Source organism: Limanda limanda, chromosome 20 (genome assembly GCF_963576545.1).
Source record: "Limanda limanda chromosome 20, fLimLim1.1, whole genome shotgun sequence".
NCBI lineage: Eukaryota > Metazoa > Chordata > Actinopteri > Pleuronectiformes > Pleuronectidae > Limanda > Limanda limanda.
The window spans coordinates 12,295,883-12,318,869 of record NC_083655.1 but is presented as its reverse complement, the minus strand read 5'-3'; the positions used below and the strand labels follow the sequence as shown (position 1 = coordinate 12,318,869).

Sequence of the window (22,987 nt, the reverse complement as noted above, 5' to 3'; positions counted from 1 at the left end):
CCTCAGAACTCAGTGCTATGGCTGAAGGAAAAGAAAAACAGGCTGAACACTTGTACAAAACAAAATTGAAAACTGAAACTCACTTTACATTTTCATCAGCTCCGTGTCGCTCTGTGCTTCCCACCAGATGTCTGTTTATTAGCCTCCATCTCCTCACCTCAGTCCCTCTCTGATCACATCTGTTCCGCACAAGCCACCGTGTTCTGTTCTTCCTTTAATGCGTTTCTCCCTCCCTTCCATCAGGCACATCAGTGATCACTGATATCCAAATGTGTGGCTATACAGTTAATAAACAGGATGACTTGCCAGTACTGTCTTCGGTTAACCAAATGCGAGTTTGGGGGATTTGATTGTTTTGTGTAGAAAAGCAGGGTGACCTCGTCCATCCATCTGTGCATTAAATCACGCTGGCCTAAAGGTGGCGCTACAATATTTGTTACAAGCAGAGTGTGATGCCACCACATAACAAAAAGGTTCAAAGGTCAATTATCTGAATCTGAGCCTTTAAAAAGTCTTTTGAATGTTAAAATATTATACATGATGGGACCTAATTATTTTAACATTCATTTAACGCTACTTCTGTCGCACATTAGAATATAGAAATAGAAATGTCTTTGTGGAATGCACGTTTGTCTCCATGTGTTGCAGTTCACATTCAACGATACAGATATTGTCACGCAGGAGTAAAACTAGTAGGCAAAACCTTTCCAAAAAAGCACATAGAATACAGATACTCTCAGTATTATATCTCACACACTCACACACACACACACACACACACACACACACACACAAACAGATTCACACACACACACACACACACACACACACACACACACACTCACTCAAACTCAAAACCTATTTCGTTACATGTTGCTGCTGTAATCCCTGATTGTTTGGTTAAACAGTTATTCCACAATAGAAGAATACTTATGAATAAACCAAAATTTAACATATCATATAAAATCTATGCAGCTCCTACAGGAAGACACTGTAGAAATTAAAACTGATTCGTAATGTCCTTTGTTTCTTTTTCCCATCTCTCTCTACCTCTCTGCCCTCTATCTAGCTGAGCTTTGGAGGGATGCCATACAGTGGGAAGCCAGTGGGCGGCGGGAGGAAGAACTTTAAAGGCTGCATGGAGAGCATCAACTACAATGGAGATAACATCACAGACCTGGCCCGCCGAAAGAAGCTGGACACCTCCAGCTTTGTAAGGGAAATGTGCTGAATACTGAACATGCTCATTATTGTCGCACTAACTCTGCATCCGACCCGAGTGCGGGGGCAAATTATTCACCGCAGCCAAAATAGTTTAACAGATTCATAATGAATCGTATACAGCCGACCCATCAGTGTGTTTGCCTCCTGTCTTCGTGCTCCCTCTTGACTCCAGGGCTGCTTTTCCTCTGCTGCCTACAAAGACTGAGGTCCACTGTTCGGTTTGAACCTATCACAGCAGAATGAGGCTTGCTCGCTTCTCCCCATCAAACGCACGGCTGTGTAGAAGTATTTTCCCGTACTTAGAATTTTTAACAAAGGAAATATTTTTTGCTCTGTCGACACAAATCTACATATTTTTGAAAGTCTAACTTTTAGTCCAAACCCTGAGTTCCGCACACAAACGGCAAACTGAGATTTTTCCAAAGTTTATCTATGTATCTATGTATATGTAAAAATGCAAATGATGTTTTCACTAGTCTGTTTCATCTAAATTGTTTGAATTGTTGTTTTCTTTACCATAGAATGAGCCCTTTATATTTAAATACCTTACATTTACATCGAGAGTGGGTCTTCTCTATGGATGCCTCAGTGTTTTTACAGTCGTCAAACTGGACAAACTAAACCCCTTCTGAGTTTTCATGACAACTGAAGGCTTCCACAGGTTCTCCTTCGTGTTTGAAGGGGAGGGTGAGGTAAGGATGTTTCCGCTGCACCAGAACGTTCTTCTCTGGTCTTTGATGGATTCTTTATGTAAAATTTATCACCACCACCTTCACACCAATCTTTTTTAGAACCGAGGGGAAAAATATCCGTTCAAATAAATACCAGCAGTGGCGCAGACAATGCATAAGTCTCCCTGCATCTTATCGGCAGTGGAGCCACTATATCGTCTTCGTTCTCTGATGAACCGACTGAACAAATGGAGACACTAATCAAGTTCATTAATGGCTGCACCTCTAATTCCCTCTGATGACTCACACAGCCACTCATTTCTAATCAAACCGGATGCCCTCTCAAATTTCAGGAGCACATACATATACACACACTCGTGCAGGGGGAGGCAATCAGGACTCGTCTACAGTTGGAACGGCAGCTCGATATTCTGCGTCTGCTAATGATTTGATGAAGAGCACAGGGTTGGAGAAGCTCGATGACAATTAGTGCCTAACTTACACAACTGTGTTTGTTTTCCCTCTGCGCACAAACTTCACGCAGGTTATCGTGGATGTAGGCTCGGTCGATTAGCTTAATTCACGACTTCTTTATCTGAAGAGCAGTTGATGACTTCCTGTTATCCCTCTTTCTCTAAATCTCAACAGCGCAACCTGTCCTTCTCCTGTGTGGAGACCCACACCTTCCCGGTCTTTTTCAACGCCACCAGCTTCCTGCAGCTGCCCGGCCGAGCCAATCACAACACGGTGTCTGTGGGTTTCCAGTTTCGCACGTGGAACCCCGACGGACTTCTCCTCTTCAGTAATCTGGACGACGGCACGCTGGAGATCTCCCTGGACGACGGCAAGATCGTGGTTCATATCAGCGTGTCGAGGGCGGCCACGAACAACCAGGTCGACTTATTAACCGGTGAGTCATCAACAAATACAACAACCTGGGGCTCAGGTAATCTACTACCCACAAACGATAAGCAATTTAGAAAATGTATGGGTCTTCGATGAAACAACCTAGTAACACAGTGTATTGCTCATACATTTGTAATTTGCCAATATTTTGGCACAGTAAGTACATTGTCCAAAGTCACACTGGTCACAGAATCAGTTAATATATTCCTCGGGGTTGAACCTCGCCTCCATGTCGTCTCTCGACATGATCTAGATTTATGTGGTTTTCGACCACTAATAAGCAGATGAGGGTTTCCAACAAGTATAACACAAACACACTGAGACTACATGCAGCTCTAATTATTTCAATTTACAAATCAACCATTATAGCTAAAAATGTTTATCACAACTGTTAAATGAAAGTCTGATGAAACATTTGTATCTTGAGGCATTGACCGGCTGTTTTATTATTGGAGTGACTGTAGCTGCTGCAGATTCAACACATGCGTCATTATGGTAAAAAATTAAACGAATAAAGAATGAAACAGCTTTCAATTGCCCTTTTCATTCAATTTATTTTCACCGTATCGTCTCTTTCACGACCCTCCTCTTACTTTCCTTTCCTGCCTCCTCTTCTCTCTCTCTCTCTCTCTCTCTCTCTCTCTCTCTCTCTCTCTCTCTCTCTCTCTCTCTCTCTCTCTCTCTCTCTCTCTCTCTCTCTCTCTCTCTCTCTCTCTCTCTCTCTCTCTCCTCCTCTTTCTGTTTCCGCAGACACACTCATTTATTCTGTCCACTGCTGCTTTAATAGGCCATTATGCCCAGGGGTAGGGATTATTACAGAGTTACCCTCTAGGCTAATTGGGCTTGAGCCTACGATTACATCAGTGTTACTAGAATACACAAACACAGACTCACATGCAGCCCCTCCTGTGATTCTGTTAGTAGCGGCGACATTATAAGGGACTTATTAGTATCTCTAAGAAAGAAAGCCACGCCAGCTTGAATGACACAGTGGGAGCTCTCGATACTTGTAATGAAATGCTTAGGCCCTTTTAATGGCAAATATAGTGCGGGGAGACGTGTAGATACACACTTGCTGAGGAAAGAGCAGTAGAGAGAGAGAGAAAGGATAGAAAGACTCTTACAAAGACCACATAGTCAATCTTTAATTTCCCAGCGGGGAGGATTTGTTTATGAAGCTGTTTAGCGTCGGTTTGTCGTCTGCTGGAAAGTTAAAACCATACAGAGCTAATCCACTGATCTTTTCATGTGCCGCTTTCAATTGATTTAAATTTTTAACCATCAACAGCTGACATCCAGTAGGAGAACACAGGAATTCACAGGAAATGCTAACACAGCGGTCATTCCTGAAATCTCTGGCTTTGTGTATGGGGCTAATAGCTCAAAAACTGTTCCAATGATGGGCTTCACGCGTGGCATGTGTGTTGTTTGGGGCCAGAGGAAGTGCAGTGTTGAATTTGGTGTGATTTGGACTTGAGATACTTTCAGTATTAATTAACTTCATATGAACTGGCAGTCAGCACTCTGTAGCGGCCCAGACTGGTTCCCTTTAACCTGTTTTTGCCATGAATATTTAGACTGTGGCGGCCAAAAGGTCGCCTGCGATGTTTTGCTACCGCATGCTTACATTATATTGTCCATAATGTTGTTACCGTCCTTGCAGACAGTCAAACCTCATAGTCTCAGCTGCAGCTCAGTTATATTTCAACAGGAGATGACACAAAGGAGGCTATACTATAAAAACAGGAACATAAAAAGTGTAATAAAATACAACGTATTTTGTATTGATCATGTCTGAATAGATCAGTTTACGGACATGAATTCCTAGAAAGTTAGTAGAGCTTATCTCTAGAAATGTGCAAAAAAGATATTACAATAAATGAATAGGAAAAGCCTTATTTGCCTCTTTACTAGATCCAAACTGGGCCATGTGAACAATGATTATTCTGTGTGAGCTCACTGGGGAACAAATCCCATTGAACAGAGGCCTTGCCAGGAGGCACACTTTCTGCCAGTAATGCATCAGTCTTTGATTTAACTTTTTTTGTCTGGGCTCTTATCCGCAACCCAAATAGTCTTAGAAACTGACAGTCGAAAGAAAAACACATTAGTACGTGCAAACACTCGTTCATCACATGGACGTGTTAACAGGTGACGGTGAACAAATGTCCAACCTACTTTCAAATAAAATCTACAAAACACTGCAAAACTGAAATTTTAATCGTACAACCATTAATTCGGACATTGTGTCACTAATGCTGGAAAATTGTCTGCTAATGCATTAACCAGTTGAGTATATCAAGGCTCAATGAGAGGATTTTGGTTTTTGTCTCTGCTCTTTGGCTTCATTGGTCGCAGGATTCCTTTGGCTTCCTGCTAAGAGCTCACTCAAAATGTGTGTGTCCACTGATGTGTGGTCTTGTCTGTGTGTTCGACGGCAATTTCTTTTCCCGAGGCCGTCGACCTGGGACCTCCGTAAAACATCCTGCTTCCTCCTCTGAGAAAACAGAGAGACAGAAAATGAAACTAAAAGGAAGATGAGCCCTTTGAGACACCACTGCAGATTATACTGTGTGTGTGTGTGTGTGTGTGTGTGTGTGTGTGTGTCATTGTGCGTTAATAGAGGGTACTCGATTGTGATTCCTGCAGGGACTCTGATCTAATTTTCCCATAGTATTCCTTTTACTTATTCATTAACGCTCTTCCACTGCGCTCTCATTTCTTCTGCTTTCGTTTCTCACCACCTTTCTTTGAGTAGTACTGGAATGTGTATATTTTAATGTGCTAAAATAAAAATGAAATCCGTTTTTTCACATGATCTACTATGAAATCATCCATAAACCGAAGTCAATGGGAAAGGGGCTCTTTATAAACCTGACACAGAAACCAGATGAGAGCTGCCATTTGTTTTGAAGATGTGTGCAGATGCTTCCTTCTGATCACCATCTTGATTAATTATCAAATTATTGGGCACCAGGATGGTTTCCATGGAAACAATACTCTCTCTGTGTCCGCTGCGTTTGCGGAGTCTGAGAAATCTAATGTTTTTAAAAGTGTGAAAATATGTTTTTGCAATTTGTCTGAGAAGATGAAAGATGCAGTGATAATTAATCTTAATATTAAAATATATAATTCTAGCCGCGGGAAAAGATGAAAATATGATTTAGCTCTCTGCACTTCCTCTCACGCTGTTGACAGTGAAATACAACGGGAAGGCGACGTAATGATTAATTCAGCTGATGAGTGACATGAGGTTAATTTAGAATTGTTTGTTTGACAACAGGGAGCTCATTTGCCAATTCTATTGACTTTGCTGCTCTCTCCCTTCACTCCAGCAGTTAAATAGTTCAACGTGTCATTTTTGCTTTTCATCTAATATATGTCATATCATAATTTTTTTCTTCAAATTGGCGTATTTGATACCACCGGGGAAATCTGTCATTCCAACCAAATCCCTCTCAGTCAGAGGTGAGGCTCATCGTAAAATAGCACAAAGCCACAGGCAGCATAAATGTAAGAAGTAGAAATATTTTGCCATGTTCAAAATGTATGTGTATGTGTGCGTGCACCCATCAACTCCGCTAGAAGTAATAACGTCAGTTCCTTTGAGATGCAGAATTACTATAAGTCACACACACACACACACGCGCACACATGGTTACTAGCACACTGCAAATAGCAAGCGTAAGGCATTACAATAATGGAAAGGCCTGAGGCTCAGATTTTAGGGGAAAAACACACACTACAGCCACCCCCGATTATAATGTTATATTGTTTCATTCCCCTTGAGTGCTCAGTGTGTGTGTGTGTCTCTGCTCGTGCATGTGTTAGTGCGCGCAGGCGAGGCTTAATATGTCATATTCTCAGGCTTTGTGCGGCTCAAATATTGCCATTGGTGAAGACATGCAAAGCTCCACAGAGTATCTCAGAGGAGCGAATATTTAGGAGTGGAGGAGATGGAGAAGGATAAATGTATGAATGCTGGAGGGCCCCATAAATTTATAGCAGACAAAATTCATTTATTCTGTACATCCAAAATCGATACAGAATAGAAACCGGCGGAAAGTGAGAGGAGGGGAGAGGAGGAGAGGAGGGGGTGGAGGAATGCAAAGAGAGGAGATGGGAGGAGACAGGAAACTAAGTAACAAAAGAGGAGCAGAATGATTAGGTTACAGAAATAATATCCTGAACCTGACCTCCAGGGAGATGAAACTATAGAAAAATCTGAATTTCATAACAACCACGTTTTTTGTTTGTTACAAAACCTCTTGTGACGGATACAACTTTAACCAAGGAGCAAAGGTGGACGTCAGGTGACACATTGAGTATAAAGAGCGACAGAGATGGTGTTAGGAAGGAGCGTTGGAGTGGAGGGAGGAGTCAACTAACCACACAGGAGACTTCTTTTATCCTTGCTCTTCCAAAGCCTTAACCACTATTAATTAACTTTCCAAACAACAACTAATAATCTTGTGTGCGTTATTACCCAATCGCCGGCAATGGCTCTGAACAAAAGGGAAAAAAAACGATCCAGAGGACGACAGCTTCATCTGAGTTATTCGGTTCAACACCTGTAACAGATTGCAGTTATTCCAGCGTTACTCTAAAGCTCTGAACTGTATTTGCCTGCGCTCTCCCTCTGCACATTAGCCGCTTCGTCTCCCTGACACTGAAGCAGAGTGTCGATGACAGTCGGCTCTTCCCTCTGTTCTATTTCCATGTTTCTCCACGCCTTCAACTCAGCTGAGATGTCGGTGGTGGTAGTAGTGGTCTGCCGGCCACTTGTCTCCTTGTGCATCTGCTCAGCACCTCTATGCTTTACAAAATTTCCTCCGACACCCTCTACCTGAGCCCATGCATGTCAAAATTTGACGTAATAGTGAAAGTAGCAGTGCGACTAATGGGAAACTCACTTAAGTAGGTCTCCAAAAGACCCAAATTGACTGTCAGTGCCTCAGCAGCTGCTGTTCAGTCAAACAAGTTTTCCACAAACTACATTTTAATCCGTTTACCTTAAAGATCGGACACTCTTACAATGGTAAGAACTTTCACTTTGGAACTAAACTGTGTTGCTACTCCTTAGACCTCAGACTTCGCCATGAGAACTATGTCAGGTGTCAAAGTCATATTTTACATTTCCATGGTAACAGGAGCAATGTGCACCAGATGTGAGCCAAGTTTGAGAAACTCACGGCTCTTGTGGAAATAGGAAACCGAGTATTACATCTTTATTCATTGTTTTTGTCATTTAACTCCATCTTGAATTCAACAGCTTGAGTTTATTGCCAATTCAAACTGCACTGTTACACATTTGGAAAGCAAAATCCATTTCAATAGTATTTGTTCATGGAGTGGTATTATGTGTCTTTGGATGATAAAGGTGTCCTGTTTATATCAATACAAATGTACTTGTGGCAACAACAATGCAAAACAAATGTCACATACAAAGAAATGTGTTTGTTTCTTAATTTTCAAGGTCAGTGTGAGACAAAGCTGTTAAATGCGTTTTTAGAATATATCAATTACTATAGCAGTAATTGGGTTAGTTGGATTAAGGTCATAGACGGTTTACAGCAACATATAATGAGCCAAATAATTTGTAAAATATAAATCTTTGCTCTATCAGTGAAGGTTTGTTAAAGCATATTTTTGTAAATGCTTGAAACCATGTCAGTTTATTCATTACAGTTTTTAAGAATTTTGAGGGATTAGCACATCTCAATGCTTATTGTTAATCATTATAGCTGCACACGTTGATTCCTTCACGCCTGTTATTTCATCCCAAACTTTGGGAACAAAAATACAATTCATCCTTTCATGGCAGGAGCCAGTTAAGGACGGCAAGGTATTTTTTATTGATGGTAATGCACTTGTATTAATTGTAGAAAACAACAGTCAGAGTCCTTAATTTGTGATAATAGTGACTTGTGCAGTTTGAGAGAATCAAGGAGGAAACAGAATGTCACAGATTACGACTTAAATGTTGTTACAGTGTTGATATACTCACGTATTAGACATCTCTCTTCTCTTGCCGGCTCCGGTTGGCAAGAAAAATGCTTTGTCGCCAAAGCGCAATGAATCCCAGCCATTGGAGCCTTCGCTGACAAGATGCATTTGGAGGAGCCTTTGAAATGGGACAGTTTGCTTGTACCACTGTGACGCAATTGGTCTTCAAACGGAGCCTCAGAAGGATGCCACCCTGAATTGAGACACAGCTTTAATGTTAAAGTCACGGAGGGTACAACAGGAAACCAGGAAGGTGCTCAAAGAGATAGCATCATCATAAATCTGACATTTCTAGCTGTCGATTTAATGCACTTGCACTGAATGTATTAGCTATCTCAGAATTATGGACAATTGTTTGATGATTACGGTATAAATTTACGGCCGTCCATTTCGGGGAGTGAATCAAAAGTAGTAGACTCCTTTGACAGCTACTGTAAAGATATGTGGGACAGTAAAGAACCGGGGAGCTCAGTTCTGTCTATCTCTCATGTACTTACTGCTGCTAGAGTGATAAATGGTCAAGCAAGTAGTCAAGCAAGGAGAGAAAGTCAAATTTATAGAGACTGTAAATAGGGATTGAAACAGAAAAAGGATTACTTGACCAAAATATGACAGAATTTAATGGTAAGATCTTTCGTTTTTTTTAAGATTGCAACAATAACACACAGAAACAGTGGACAACAATGAAAACAGTCAGTGCTGTATTTAGATTTGTATTCTTGTAGGTTTTCTCCAGTTGAAATATGTATGTGTGTATTGTGTTTGTGTACTTGTGGTATAAGTTTTCAGTTTCTCAGCCACTTTGTTCTTGCTGAGCTGTGGTTCAGTCCTGGAAACTTCCAGCTTCTTCTCTGTGTCTTGTCACTTCTTTCTTCTCCACCTCCTTCTCGCTGCTGACTTCTGAAAAGCAGGGATGCCACTTGTGTCGTTTGGACTTCAAGCATGAAAGAAAATGTTGTTGTTGTTTTTTTTTTACTTCAACTTGCTCTTTCAAGATTTCATTTTAATTACCTATAATCAGCCTACTCCTCTTTTCTTCTTCTTCTTCTGGAGCTGCTGTTCAATCGCAGTAATTGCTGTCAGCTTGTTTAACAGTCGCTGTCATTCTGGAGCTCATCACTGAAATATCATAAAGGCTGAGGATGAACTTTTTTGAACCAAAGCTGTCTAAGGTAGCGTCCCACAGCATATTCATAAAAAAAAAAAAAAAAAAAATTCACTCTGGGTTTGTTATTGGTGTTGATATGACACCATGTCCAACTTGTCTTGTCCGTAAAAGCCTTTTTATTGCATTATCCCTTCTGATGGCGTCGAGCATGGTTGGTTTTATAACAGGGGGAGAGCTATTTTAAAACACTTAGACAGTTAGACGGCTTTTGTTTCGAATCCTTGAAAATTGCATTAGGTTTTTTTGGGCAATTTCTTGTTACATGTTTGATATAGAAAGGTGCATAAATGTTTTTGTGAATGGATGAAAGGCAAACTTTTTCTGTGAGAGCTTTGAAGGGTCATCAAGGCTAAAAAAAGTGCTTCATAAAAACAGACCATTAATCATCGATCGTGTCATTTATGTGGAACAGTGTACGTCTTAGGGTGCAAAACAAATTCTGATAATAAAGTGTATCTTATTCCAATCCTATTCAAGATAAAATGAAATGTCAGATGATTTGACGGATGACTTAAAAATGATCTTTCATTATTGATCGTTGGATCCCTGCTACACCTTCAAAGTCGTTGATTATCTCTTTACCTCAGCCACTTAATCTCCGGGGGTTTTGTAGTTCAGCCTCGCTCTTCCCGAGTCCCTCCCTCTGTTCCCCCAGCATGTCTGTAAACCTTGGTCGGCGCCTCTGCTCTCTCTTTGAGCCCACGTCCCAGACAGACAGACAGACGGACAGAATAGCAACACCAGCAGCCACAGCCAACCTCGCCTCTCCAGAAATTCTTTTATGAAATGAAGTGGAAACAGATATATTTTTTTCGTGAACTGACGTGTACTCCCCGTGACCACAGGTGTTGTGAGGGAGCGCTCTCAAGGATGAGCTCTCTCTTATGATTTGTCTCGAGCAGAGTTGGTACAAGCAGCGTGTCCCTGACTGTATTGAGAGGGTAGGCTGATGCAATGCCCACACGGTTTATATAAGAAAGATATTTCACAATAATTGTTTTTAGGAAACAGAATATTTCCTAAAAACATAATTTCTCAAACATCAATGCTTATCTTGTTTACGCCGATGGTATTATGTCATGTTTCTGCAGCTTGTCGGTGGCTTTAGACTCAAGATACAGAATGTGTATTTTCTACGTGAACAAAAAAAAGGCTTCCAAATATAACTCATAGAATTAATGCATCTGCTGACATAAATAATAAATTGTACTGCATTAGATGAAGGTATTTTTATTTCCACCAAGAAGGTTATGTTTTCATCTCCGTTCGTTTGTTTTAGCAGGATTACTCAAAAAGTACTCACCGGATTTCCATGAAATTTTGTGGAGGGGTGGGGTGGGGGGGGGGGGGGGGGGTTGGGGCTTGGCCCAGGAAGACCATGTTTACTTTTGGTGGGGCGCCAGATCATAGGGTGGACCAATTCTATTTTTCAAATTATTTAACATGCGAGAGAGAAGTTTTTCATTCATTGTGTTTTAAAAAAAAATGTTAAATCAAAAAGAAAATAGTTTGGAGCCTGAAACATTGTTTTCCTTGCAGAGAACAATTTATATAATTTTGGGTTAAGCATCTTCATTCAATTCTAAAATGATATAATTAACTCCACATGTCATAATTTACGTCATCTTCAACTTTCCCGTTGTTTTAATGAGTTATTTGTCTGTTGGGAACTTGTTTTTTCAACAATTATGAATGTTTTCAAAGACTCAAAATGAGGGCTTAACACTATGCAAATGATCCCATGTTGCAATTTCGTCATTTTCCATTTAGTCCAAACAAAACTAGAGCGAAGTGACTGGTCTGCCTGTCACCGCTTGTTATCATGCTCCTGCCTATGAATGACAATCTTCCAGGAAGCAGCCAAACAGCCATATCTCACCAAATCTGAACATGCCTCTTCCTCTCCTTCTTCCACTCTTCCTTCGTTATCTGCCCTATTTTTTATCTACGGCAGACATATGGCATGTGCACATTTTGCGCATGTGTGTTTGGGGTGTGTGCGTATAGAGAGTGACTGGCCCTGATCATATTTGTGTGTGTGTGTGTGTGTGTTTCCTCGGGCACTTGTAACACCGCTATCACTGATAAGCTCATCATTCAAAGCCATTGCAGGTGATGTAAAACAGATGAGGGAACACAAGGTTGCAGGAGTATATTTTCCATTACCTTCGAGAGGTTATGGAGAGGGACGGGCTGAGGTGGAGAGCTTGATACTGATTACACCAAACCAGTATGTAGTCCGAAATGTGATTGTCAGTGAAGGAGCACATCAAGGTCGCTTTCCTCCAGAAGTCACTTCTTTGTTGTCGTCGAGCCAAAACAGACGCAGCCTCTTATTTTCTCCTGTTATTACTTCTCGGTTCTCAAGTGCAATTACAGGGAAATGTTAAACTGTCATTTTATTTCAGTCTGACAGAGCTGATGGAAAATGTTAGGCTTAATAGCATTCCTGTTTGCGGTGTGTGTGTGTGTGTGTTATTTTGTGTGTGTGTTTGCATGTGCGTGCGTGCATATTTATCCAGCATAGTCCTGAACGAAGCCACAGCGATCACACCCCTCAGCAGGTGGCCATCTTGGCTCTTAGTTTTTTTGGTCACTGCTCTGATAACGCACGTACGCACACACACAAACACAAACACACACACACATATGCACGTAGGCACCCTGCTGATAGAGATTAATTAGTATAGACTCCCTGCTAACATGAAAGCCAGCATCTCCTAGTGCATTCTGGGAGGAAATAAACAATGTCAAATAGCGCCTTGTAGACGGCGTAGACGGAATCTGCCACACAAAAAGCGAAGGTTGCCTTCTTCCCTCTCACACACATTGTTTGACTGTATTAACACACACAGCGAGCCAAGGTACGCACAGTATGGATTGACTTATATACACATATGTGCACTGTGCCAAGACTGATTTACACGTGGCCGTGCCTTGAACTTTGCTACAGTGTCCTGCCTGTCGATGTATTATACTCAGTGAAGCACTCAGCTGAGCTGAAATTGAAAAAGACGGTCACTGCGGCTGACGGCCACAAGACGAGAGATGTATAGAGATGGAATAAAAGAGGGAGAAGTGAACTGCAGAAATGCCGGAAAAGAAAGACAGAGAAGGGGATGAAAGAAAGAATGTGGGACGGAACGGAAGGCTTGGGTGAATAGAGATCGGCGTCAGTGAGAGGTGATGTATAGAGGAGAGGGTGATGAGAGTGAGCTGGCTCCTCTCTCGGCTCCACTAGTAATGTCCCTTTCCAATACATCACTCATATTTAATGGAGCACAGCGACGGGGGAAGAGAAAGAGAAGGAGAAACACAAAAGTTGCACGAACACACACGTCGAGCTCACGCATGCTACATTGACGTGTGCACATATCAGACTTGCGTACAGCAGACGCAGATAGAGAACACACGCATGCACTCCGGCACTCTGCATACTATGGAGAGCATTCTCCGAGAGTTAATGGAGTTGGGGAAACGGGGGCCTTGAGACTGGAAGATGCACTCGGCTAAAACGGGAAGAGAGAGAAAATGAAGGTGTGAGAGATGTGGGAAAAAAAGGTGGAGAACATTCGGGGTGCATGGCATCATTATGAGGGTATGCATGACGTGTGAATATAAAAGTGGTGGAGGCGGATGGATGATCCTGGGTTAATGTCTGAAGCCACGTTCGCTGAGATGGATGCATAAGAATCGGAGAAAATCAATCTCTGTAGAGAAAAAGATACATGAGGTATGTATGACAAAACAGAGGCTGAACAGTGAGAAATACACATCACAGACAGACATGTTGTTTCCTAGTTTGACCACACGTGACCTCCCACCCATTATGAGTCATCCAGTTGTCTTTTCGGTAAATCAGGTTCTTGATGTTCAGTTCTTTTCCGTAATAATACTGCTGCTTCGAGACATGAATTAAACTCTGGACATTCTCACAAAATTATCCGAAGGGGCTGTGTGAGAGAAAGAAAATATCTGAGTCAGTTGTTCCATTTCATCAGTGTGAGGTCCATAAAGAAATGAAAGAATGTGATGCTATCTTATAAAAGTCTCTTTTAAGATTCTGTCACACAAAATCAAAAGTCAAGTAAAACCTTTACGAGCAGTATATTTTGAAGTTTGACTTTTGTGAAGTGAGTGTTTTCTGAAGACATTCTCTTCTCTATGACCTCCAGGTTCCGGCTTTAACGATGGACAGTGGCACGCGATCCGTTTGGTGGCCAAGGAGAACTTCGCCATGTTGATGATAGATGGCGACGAGGCGTCCGCTGTGCGTTCCACCTCACCTCTCTCCATCAACACCGGGGGAACCTATCACTTGGGAGGTAAGGGTCACCCCAACACCCCCAACACACATAGAGCAATGACACTCCTGTTCATTGTGAGGCCATCACATGTTGTTATGTTCTCAATACGATGGAGAAGTAGGGTCATTGTGAAAAATAGAGGTTGTTTGTTTCGGTCATTCTGGACGAGTTTGTCTTTTTGATGAAATCCATGAAAAATTGTTACGTATGTATGTTATGAAGTATTTATTATGTTTGTAGTTAATATTAAAACCTTGACAAAAAAATGTATTACAAACATAACTAAATACAATTTACAGTATTTTTGGTACTGTTAAAAGGAGTCGCTAGTAAATTTTCACAGTGAAACAGGGCTGAGTGCAACTTTTTGAACTGTGCCTGTGTGTGTGTGTGTGTGTGTGTGTGTGTGTGTGTGTGTGTTTGTGTGTGTGTGTGTGTATGCAATATTGTTGGCTTAATATATCATTTATCTCACTAAAAACCTGTATCCCAGTGGCCAGATTTTAGTAAGTTGCTTGTCTTGCAAAAGGACAGACAAAACCATTGTCTACCAGATATGCACACACACACACAGATGGAAACACACACACACAGACACACACACACACACACACACACACACGTACACACTGTTCCACCTGCTGCAGCCACAATCTATCTGAATTTGGAAGATGCCAGGTTAATGAGGCCAGACACCGCTGTCCGTCTGTTGGAAGATGATTCGTATCGTAACGTTCATGTCAGACTTGTGTGTGTGTGTGTGTGTGTGTGTGTGTGTGTGTGTGTGTGTGTGTGTGTGTGTGTGTGTGTGTGTGTTTGTGAGTTGGTTGTGTGGGCACCTTTTAAAATTCCACAAAATTCCAGTAACTGAGAGAAATTGTCCGGGCTTTGATATCTCCATCAGGCCTCTGTCCCTCTCACTCTCTCAGGGCAGTCAATAAGGATCAGAGCACCTCCCACACACACACACACACACTCACACACACGCACACACACACCTCCAAATTGTTTTATTCTGTTGTCCATCTTAATTTACGCCCCTCTGCTTTTCAATGAATCCTCGAAGTCCATTATGCCTCTGTACTTTTTATTAATGAAATCAAAGTTTGTGAAGCTTTTCTATGCTAATGGATTTGCAATCATTGACTAATTAAAACCTGTTGCAGTGTTTGAACCAGTTTAATCTGGAAGTTCACCACTGACACTTCATCTTTTATCATCTCCTATCCCTCCTTTACTCCGACTCCCTCTTGTCGTCTTCTCTATCTTTCCTTTTTTCAGGTTTCTTTCTCCCGTCTTTGCTCTTTACACCCCCTCACACCCCCTCGTCTCCGTTCTGATCCAATTGGTGATTTATTGGTTTTGGTAAACTGAGCTGGGAATCAATAGCAGCTGAAAGGAGAGGATCTCTATAATGTTGTAATGTCTTTCACTCTTGAAGGGGGCAAAGGAGCTGACGTTTATAAAAGAGAGTTTTTTAGAATCTCCATTTGAGTGACTTGAAACAGCGTTTGCCTGTGAACAAAAGAAAACACAGAGAAAAAAGTTTGTTTTGTCAAATATCTGTATTAGTGTGAACAGGCTCTGAGAATCTAGAAATATGAGGTGAACTTATAATTGGGATATTGACCCAAGCAGTGGAAAGAGAGTATAAAAAGTCTTTAAATTTATTTACAAACAAATAGCCTAAAGTGCACATACATATTGCAGATAGTTCACAGCTATACTGCTCAGTTCAGCCACACAGCAACTCTCGTTATGCACACAACTTGCACAACAAACATCCCTTAAAGGAGTTGCACTATTTGTGTAATATGAATTGACAACAGGACACACACATGAAAATCACAGTACTTGTACCAGGGCCGGCCCTGGCAATGTTGGCGCCCTAGGCAGGATTTCAGAATAGCGCCCCCCCAACATACACACGCAAATTGTCATGCATCCCCAAGAACTTTTGGACTGTATACAGATGCACACACAGGCAGACAAAATTCTAAGCTATAAAAAATAATAAAAATATATAATAAAAATATAAAAAGTCTGAAATCAGCTGTACTGACAGTCATGTCGACATAAATAAACATTAATGATGTCCGCAATCGGGGTGATTCTATCTCTATATTGTTCTTTCTTCTCCTCCCCTACTTTGCTGCGGTTTCTGAATCGTGCACCTGATAATTTAATCCTTTTTTGACTCATCTTCAACTCTTACCACAGTCTAACACCAGGTCGGTACCAGGCCGCACAGAAAGAATAAACATTTTACATGTTTTCTGTTTTATCTATTATCCGGTAATTTTTCAAAATAAAACCGTTTTATTTTGAAAAATGACCGGATTCTCTGCGTTATGACTCTTGCTTTATGCATGTCAAGACGCTTGTCTCGGTCACGTCACTTTTTCGCCGAACACAAACCAGCACGGTATTTGTCGGACCCATTTGTCAACAAACCAGGTGAATCCAGCATGTCTGGTTAAGAAGAAGATCAGCTGCTGCAGATCGCAAATGACGGCGGCCTTAAAAATATAAACAACTCTGCCGGTGTCCTGGATTAAAGTCACGGCAGATTACCCTGAGATCGCCACAACAGCACTAACAACTCTGTTGCCATTTCCGACATCATAACTGTAGTGACATGACATCGGTGGAATTATTTTTAATTAACGAATTAATGTTTATCTTAAATAACAAAGCAACTTCTCCAAAGCGCACAGAAGCGCGTTGTGTGCGTAATGGAGCTTTGGGATCAGTTCTTCTCCGTCTTGCTGGTAACTTACCACGCAATAATTAATTTGAGGCCGCATATTAACAATTCGTTAATTTCGTTAAATAAAAAAAAATCTACCGATGTCACCAGAGTCCGTACCAGAGGGACTCCGTACTGAGGCTAACGAACTCATTTAAATTTCAGTAATTGTAACTGCGTTACTTGACTTAAAAAAAAATACTTCGTTACATGCTGGTTACCGCTAAAAGTAGTGGAATTACAGTAACGCGTTACACTCCAAACACTGGGATTAAGTACATAATTGAAGATGGGGACATTTTTATCATGTGGCGGCAATAAACAGGGAAATTAAACTCCAGGAGAACAGCGGAGAAATCGAAAGTATGGGATGTATATTTAATCATGTATATAATATATCACTTATGTTATATCGTTTGAAATATATAAATTTTCAGTGTGTTTTCCGGCCCGATTTGCTCGCAGCGAGCGAAAAAAATAGAACAGACCCCGAAACCATCGCTGCAGATCACGAGCGGCCGTGGCGCTGCCCGCAGCTTCCCGGCACGACGCTGCCGGTGCGAACAGCCCAATTATTTAACATGGGCGCGGAAAGGAAGCGGACAGCTTTCGCGGCGCTTCTATCTCCGGTGCGTCCCCGGGTTTAGAAGATGATGTTGTGATGTGAATGTATTGGTTTATATTGCATGTGTCACGTCATGATAAATCAGTCCCTTGTACCGCCCTCTCGGCATTTTGCGCCCTAGGCAACCGCCTACTTCGCCTATGCCAGGAGCCGCCCCTGACTTGTACATCAGCAAAGGGAATACAGGTCTCCGAGCACAAACAATTCACATATATCTATTTGTCTTCCAAGGAACAAATCTTGCACTTGGTGGCTTCAACACTCGTATACCCCCCTCACACATTCATGAGTCTCTACAATGCAGAAATGTTCACTACAGGGTTTATTTCCACCCGCTAACAGTGGAAGTGTTACGGCTGAATTGGCTGAGACTGTGACTGGGTTTTAACTCGTTAATTTTACATGACATAATGAAAGCCGGGGAGCAGGGAGGCTGCATGGTGGTAAACAGCAGTTTGAAGTCCGCAGGGGATTCAAATCTGCTGATTATTACATATGTCACGGATTATAAAGTGATATTTAGGCGACTGCTTCCCAGGCTGGGGTTAGAAGTTGTGGTGAGACATTTTTTGTCTCATTTCAAACGTTTTGTTCTCAGTTCAGAAGGTTGTTTTGGCTCTAATAGGTTGGTCTTATTCATCCACTGTCCTCCAATTTCACAAATGTTCAACAATGAAGGCCTTGACTCGTGTGTTTGTGTGTGTGTGTGTGTGTGGCTGAGTATGTGTGTTGTTTAGTGTGAGTGAGCATGTCTGTGAATTTGTATGAACACAGTATGTTTTTTTGACCGAACGACCTGAAACACCCCCCCAAACACACACACACACACCCACATTAATGCATGTCAAACTTCAACCTGATAAAATTCTCATATTACGACTAACCTTAACCAGGACCTCAGAGATGATATTTTCCCTCATTAGGTCCATGATAAAGACACACACACACACACACACACACACACACACACACACACACACACACACACACACACACACACACACACACACACACAGAATATAGAGAGAATTTACTGAAAACACTCCACCCCATCAGACTCTCAGGCTAATTTCCATCTGAGCCACGAGCTAGCTGAATTACATTGCGGGCTGCACAAAGGAAAGCTTGCTCTTTGCTTTGCCCTCAGCTCCTCTCTCTGATCGCTCCGCTTGATGAGTCGGAGAGGCCAAGCACATTAAGCCGTCCTAAAGCTCTCTAACTGTATTCCATCTGCACTTTCTGTGTCACCGAGTCGTTCCTGTCACCGTGCCACAATTAGCAGGGAGCCCCCTCAGTTTCGCGAACGAGCCGCGTTCTTTTGTCTACGGGGCCGAGGCTTCAGATAATTGCGGGTATAGGACTGAGTAGGCTCAGTCATCCAGGTCACCATCTGCCTGGAATCGCAAAGGCTTTGAGGCACCAATCTGCCAGAGACCTGCTAAACAGAGCAAGCGCTGCCGAACTACCACCGTGTAATCACATCCAATTGTTTGCTCTGGCTCTACATACTCCGCTTGACAGTAGAGTGAGAATACACCCGCTATCATTTTGTTCTTCTGTTGTCTTGTCTTTATTTTACCTTACCTGCATGTTGTGATTGCTCTGCATGAAACATGAATCAAGGGACTGGGAGTGAGGAGGGTTTGTCTTGCTGTCTCATTGTATATCTTTTATTTTCAGTTTTTTTCCACAGTGGCGTGCTGTTTATTAAGCATGTCCCATTGCCACATTAAGGGGAATTAGATCTAATTAGCGCCACAGCTACTGCCGCACATATGCAGTGACCTAAACAGTGTATGTATGTTGTATGATATGATCAGAGGGAGAGGAGTTCGGTGCACATGTGTGTGATGGGTAATTTTCCCATTACAACATCCAAACAAACATTTTTGCACATAACACAAAGGTTGTTGACACAGCAGCGATACTTGTGATAATTATCGCTCTGTGCTTAATCAAACAGAAAGCAGGGACTGAGCGAGTGAGTGTGCAGGCGGGCAACGCAGCAGCAGCCCTACCTATTCAGAGTGGACAGAATATCACCAGTGGGGCATGATCCGTTTGAGTGCGCCCCCCCCACCTACAGGCTATCAATGCTGTCTCCATTAAATGTGAAACATGGAAAAACACAATTAGCCAGAGATCGGTAATGTTCTTTCACTGCCCGGCTCCGAAAAATAGAAATATAGAGAAGCCGGCTACTGTCTGTTTGTTTGTCCGAGGGAAACAGAATTTAAACTCCAGGATCCCCTCTTTGCAGCAGTTGATCTGTTAGATTTCATTAAGTACATTGATGCATAATATTCCTTTTTAATTAAGGAAACTGATTTTTTAAAACATAACAGAGCTACTTAATGCTTTTAGACAGCATTAATATTAATACCATTGATGTGTAACATTAACACAACCAGGCTGAAAAATGCTAATGGACGTTTTAATTAACTTAATAAATCACCTCATTTTGCATAAGTGGCTATGTTTAATGTATTGTGATGACTGTGATGGGACGTAATGCAGCTCAAGTACCATTCCCACAGAGTTGGAGGTTGTGCAAATGTTGCAGCTAATACATTTTATTTTCTTCCATATTCCTATCAAGTTTATGGCATTGTAATGTGCAGATTTTATTGGGGTCGGGTATCGTTCTCATTTTAACTGAGACAGCACTGAAGCCGGTACCTGAAATTCAGCATCAGTTACCATTGACACCTTTTTCACTCTTTCTTTAGATGTAACACTTTTCTTTCGTGTTCTTGTTGCAGTGCCTACACAGCGCATTTTCTAATATTACCTTGCACTTCACTTCTGATTGGTTCCATACTAGCATTTCAGAGGTCATCAAAAGTCCTGAGCGCAACTTTTGCATGTTGTTGAGGAGTATTGGCCATGGACGACACCTCTTCAGCTATAGTATATTACTCTCCCATTGAAATCAAGCTAAAATATTCACTGTTTGATACAGCTGCTACTTTGCACATTTGGAATCTGCACAAAAGCAATCAGGTGATGTAGCCACGGTAGCACGCTCCCATCAGCACAGTACATGGGCTCAACCAATCGCGAGTCAGTCTCAGCTGTCAATCATAACGTTTCACCCTGTTTCATGTTCATCAAATATATACATTAAACCAAATATTCGCATTTGAACATACATCAGTGTGATCATAACAACCCAAAATGACAGAAACACCTTTATCTGATGTCTACTTTTTTGTTTGGTCCATATCCCATCGGTTAACATGGAGGAGGGAGGATTACGACCTGTATGGCAGCCAGCCACCAGGTGGCGATCGAGACACTTTGGCTTCACTTTTGTCGTCCATCTTCTAAAAGCTAACATCTACCACGACAGTGAAAAAAAGCTCAGATATATCCAACAAAAACTTTTTTTAAGTAGGAAATGATTTAACTGAACGTGGGGATGAAGTTGTCGATGCGTCACCTTATTTTGCGGCGATTCCTTGAACCCTTGGCTGCCGGCGTGCAGGCGTTTGCCCGCGGCTGCTGTGTCTCCACAGGTCGTACGTGTTTCGCTGAAATATTGCAGCGAGCGTTGTCTGCTTCAACTGAAACAAGACTTGTAAGTGCTTGCAGCTCGCCATCGCCCAGCCTCATTATGTTGTCACGCTGGTCTCTTCTTCTTCAGCTTGATGGTGCATTACTGCCACCCACTCTCTGTGTCTGTCTGCTCTGTTTCTCTCACCCAGATGTGCTCTCAGGTGCTGGAATTTGCCACCGTTTCATTTAACATGAATAATCTGTCGCACTCCGAGCTCGGCACCCAACCCTAGTTGTCATGTTAATAATTTTATAACTCCCAAATTCTAGTGTTTTTAAAATGAAAAATAAGAGCCAGACAGGTGTTGGGTGAAAAGATAGTGTGATTTCACTCAGACACGCATTGCTCTTGTTTTTCATACTCTCCAGTGACTCATTCGTTATTCCCTGTTTTCTTTGATTCACTGCTTCTGAAGTGACAAAAAGAAAAAGGCGAGAATGTAGCTTCAGATGTAACTGCCCGATCCTTTCTGATTCAGTGGCATTGGAAATTCACGTGGCTCTGCCTAAACCCAAGGTTGCAGAGTTACAGGATATTGTACGTCAGATGTCAGAGGAGAGAGAAAAACTCGGCCATCAACCCTGCCCTCTTCTTTTTTTTTCTGTTTTCTTTTCGCCACTTCTCTCCAATTTCTCTCTTATGTTCCGTCCTTCTTTTCTGGCCCTCATCCTCTCCTCTCATCCCCCTTATCCTCTTTAACCGAGTCGACCCGTTCCTTTGCCCCCCCCCCCCCCATCTCCTCTCGTCTCCACCCCTCCATCCTCAGAGCGTCTGCTTTTAGAAGCAGTCTCCTGAACCCAAAGCCTATTATACGGGGAGTAGTTTCTCAGTCCTGATGCGGCGCTTTGAGAAATTAGTAAGTGACTGACACGAGACATCCACAAATTGAATTTCTCAAGAGGGAAGACAGATGGACACTCACACAAACACACAAGTGCAGGGCCATAAAAGTCCTGCCCTTTTTTCTCTGCAGGAACAGGGGATAAAATGGATGAACTAATGTGGGAGTAATCAATTATGGAGTCTTCTGCCCTGAAGCATGCTGGTGTTTGATAATTGTGGGAAAAATGACCATGCAGCTTTGTTTTGCAATCTCCACTTCTCTTTGCAATTTATGACTCTTCTGGGTTGTTCCAGTGTCACAGCTTTTCGTAGCTCACTGCGTCTTTTTTCATTATTTCCGAAATGTCATGTTTTCTCTCCCATTCATTTAATGTGCGTAAATAAATTGATATTTGAAAGCCTCAGTTTGACCGAGGGTGGGCCTGAGCCACACACACATTCACTCACACACACACACACACACACACACACACACACACACACACACACACACACACACACACACACACACACACACACACACACACACACACACACACACACACACACCACAGAGATGTGTGCCCTTCAGCTTCATTCACACAAAATCCAGCAATGCGGTACCTTCCTGCAGGGTAATACGAAGGTGTGGGTGTGTTTATTTGTGTTTATGAATGAAACCGTGAAACAATCAGATCATAACTTTTTATTTCTCAGATTCACTGCCTTGTCCTCGCTCACTAGTTTCAATGAGCAGGGGGAGGAGGGGACATCTGACGAATCCTGTTCAGAGAGCGCTGCCTCAACTACCATTTATTTTACTGCTCACTGCATAATCTGCATTTTCTCACTTGGCTGGAATGTAATGCTTGTAGTTTTAGTTAATACTCACAAAATATGAGTGAAACCTCAAAAATTCACACGCTTCACCCATGAGACTCTCAACGCCA

At 42.1% G+C, this 22,987-nt stretch overlaps 1 protein-coding gene across 1 annotated transcript in view; it reads left to right on the top strand.

Moving 5' to 3' along the window:
* Positions 1 to 22,987, top strand: part of cntnap2a (contactin associated protein 2a) — a 326,430-nt gene that overhangs the window by 191,631 nt on the left and 111,812 nt on the right. The window contains exons 8-10 of the mRNA XM_061094189.1: positions 1,070 to 1,213; positions 2,544 to 2,805; positions 14,151 to 14,300. Of these exons, the coding sequence (XP_060950172.1) occupies positions 1,070 to 1,213; positions 2,544 to 2,805; positions 14,151 to 14,300 (556 nt within the window). The remainder of the gene's footprint in view (positions 1 to 1,069; positions 1,214 to 2,543; positions 2,806 to 14,150; positions 14,301 to 22,987) is intronic.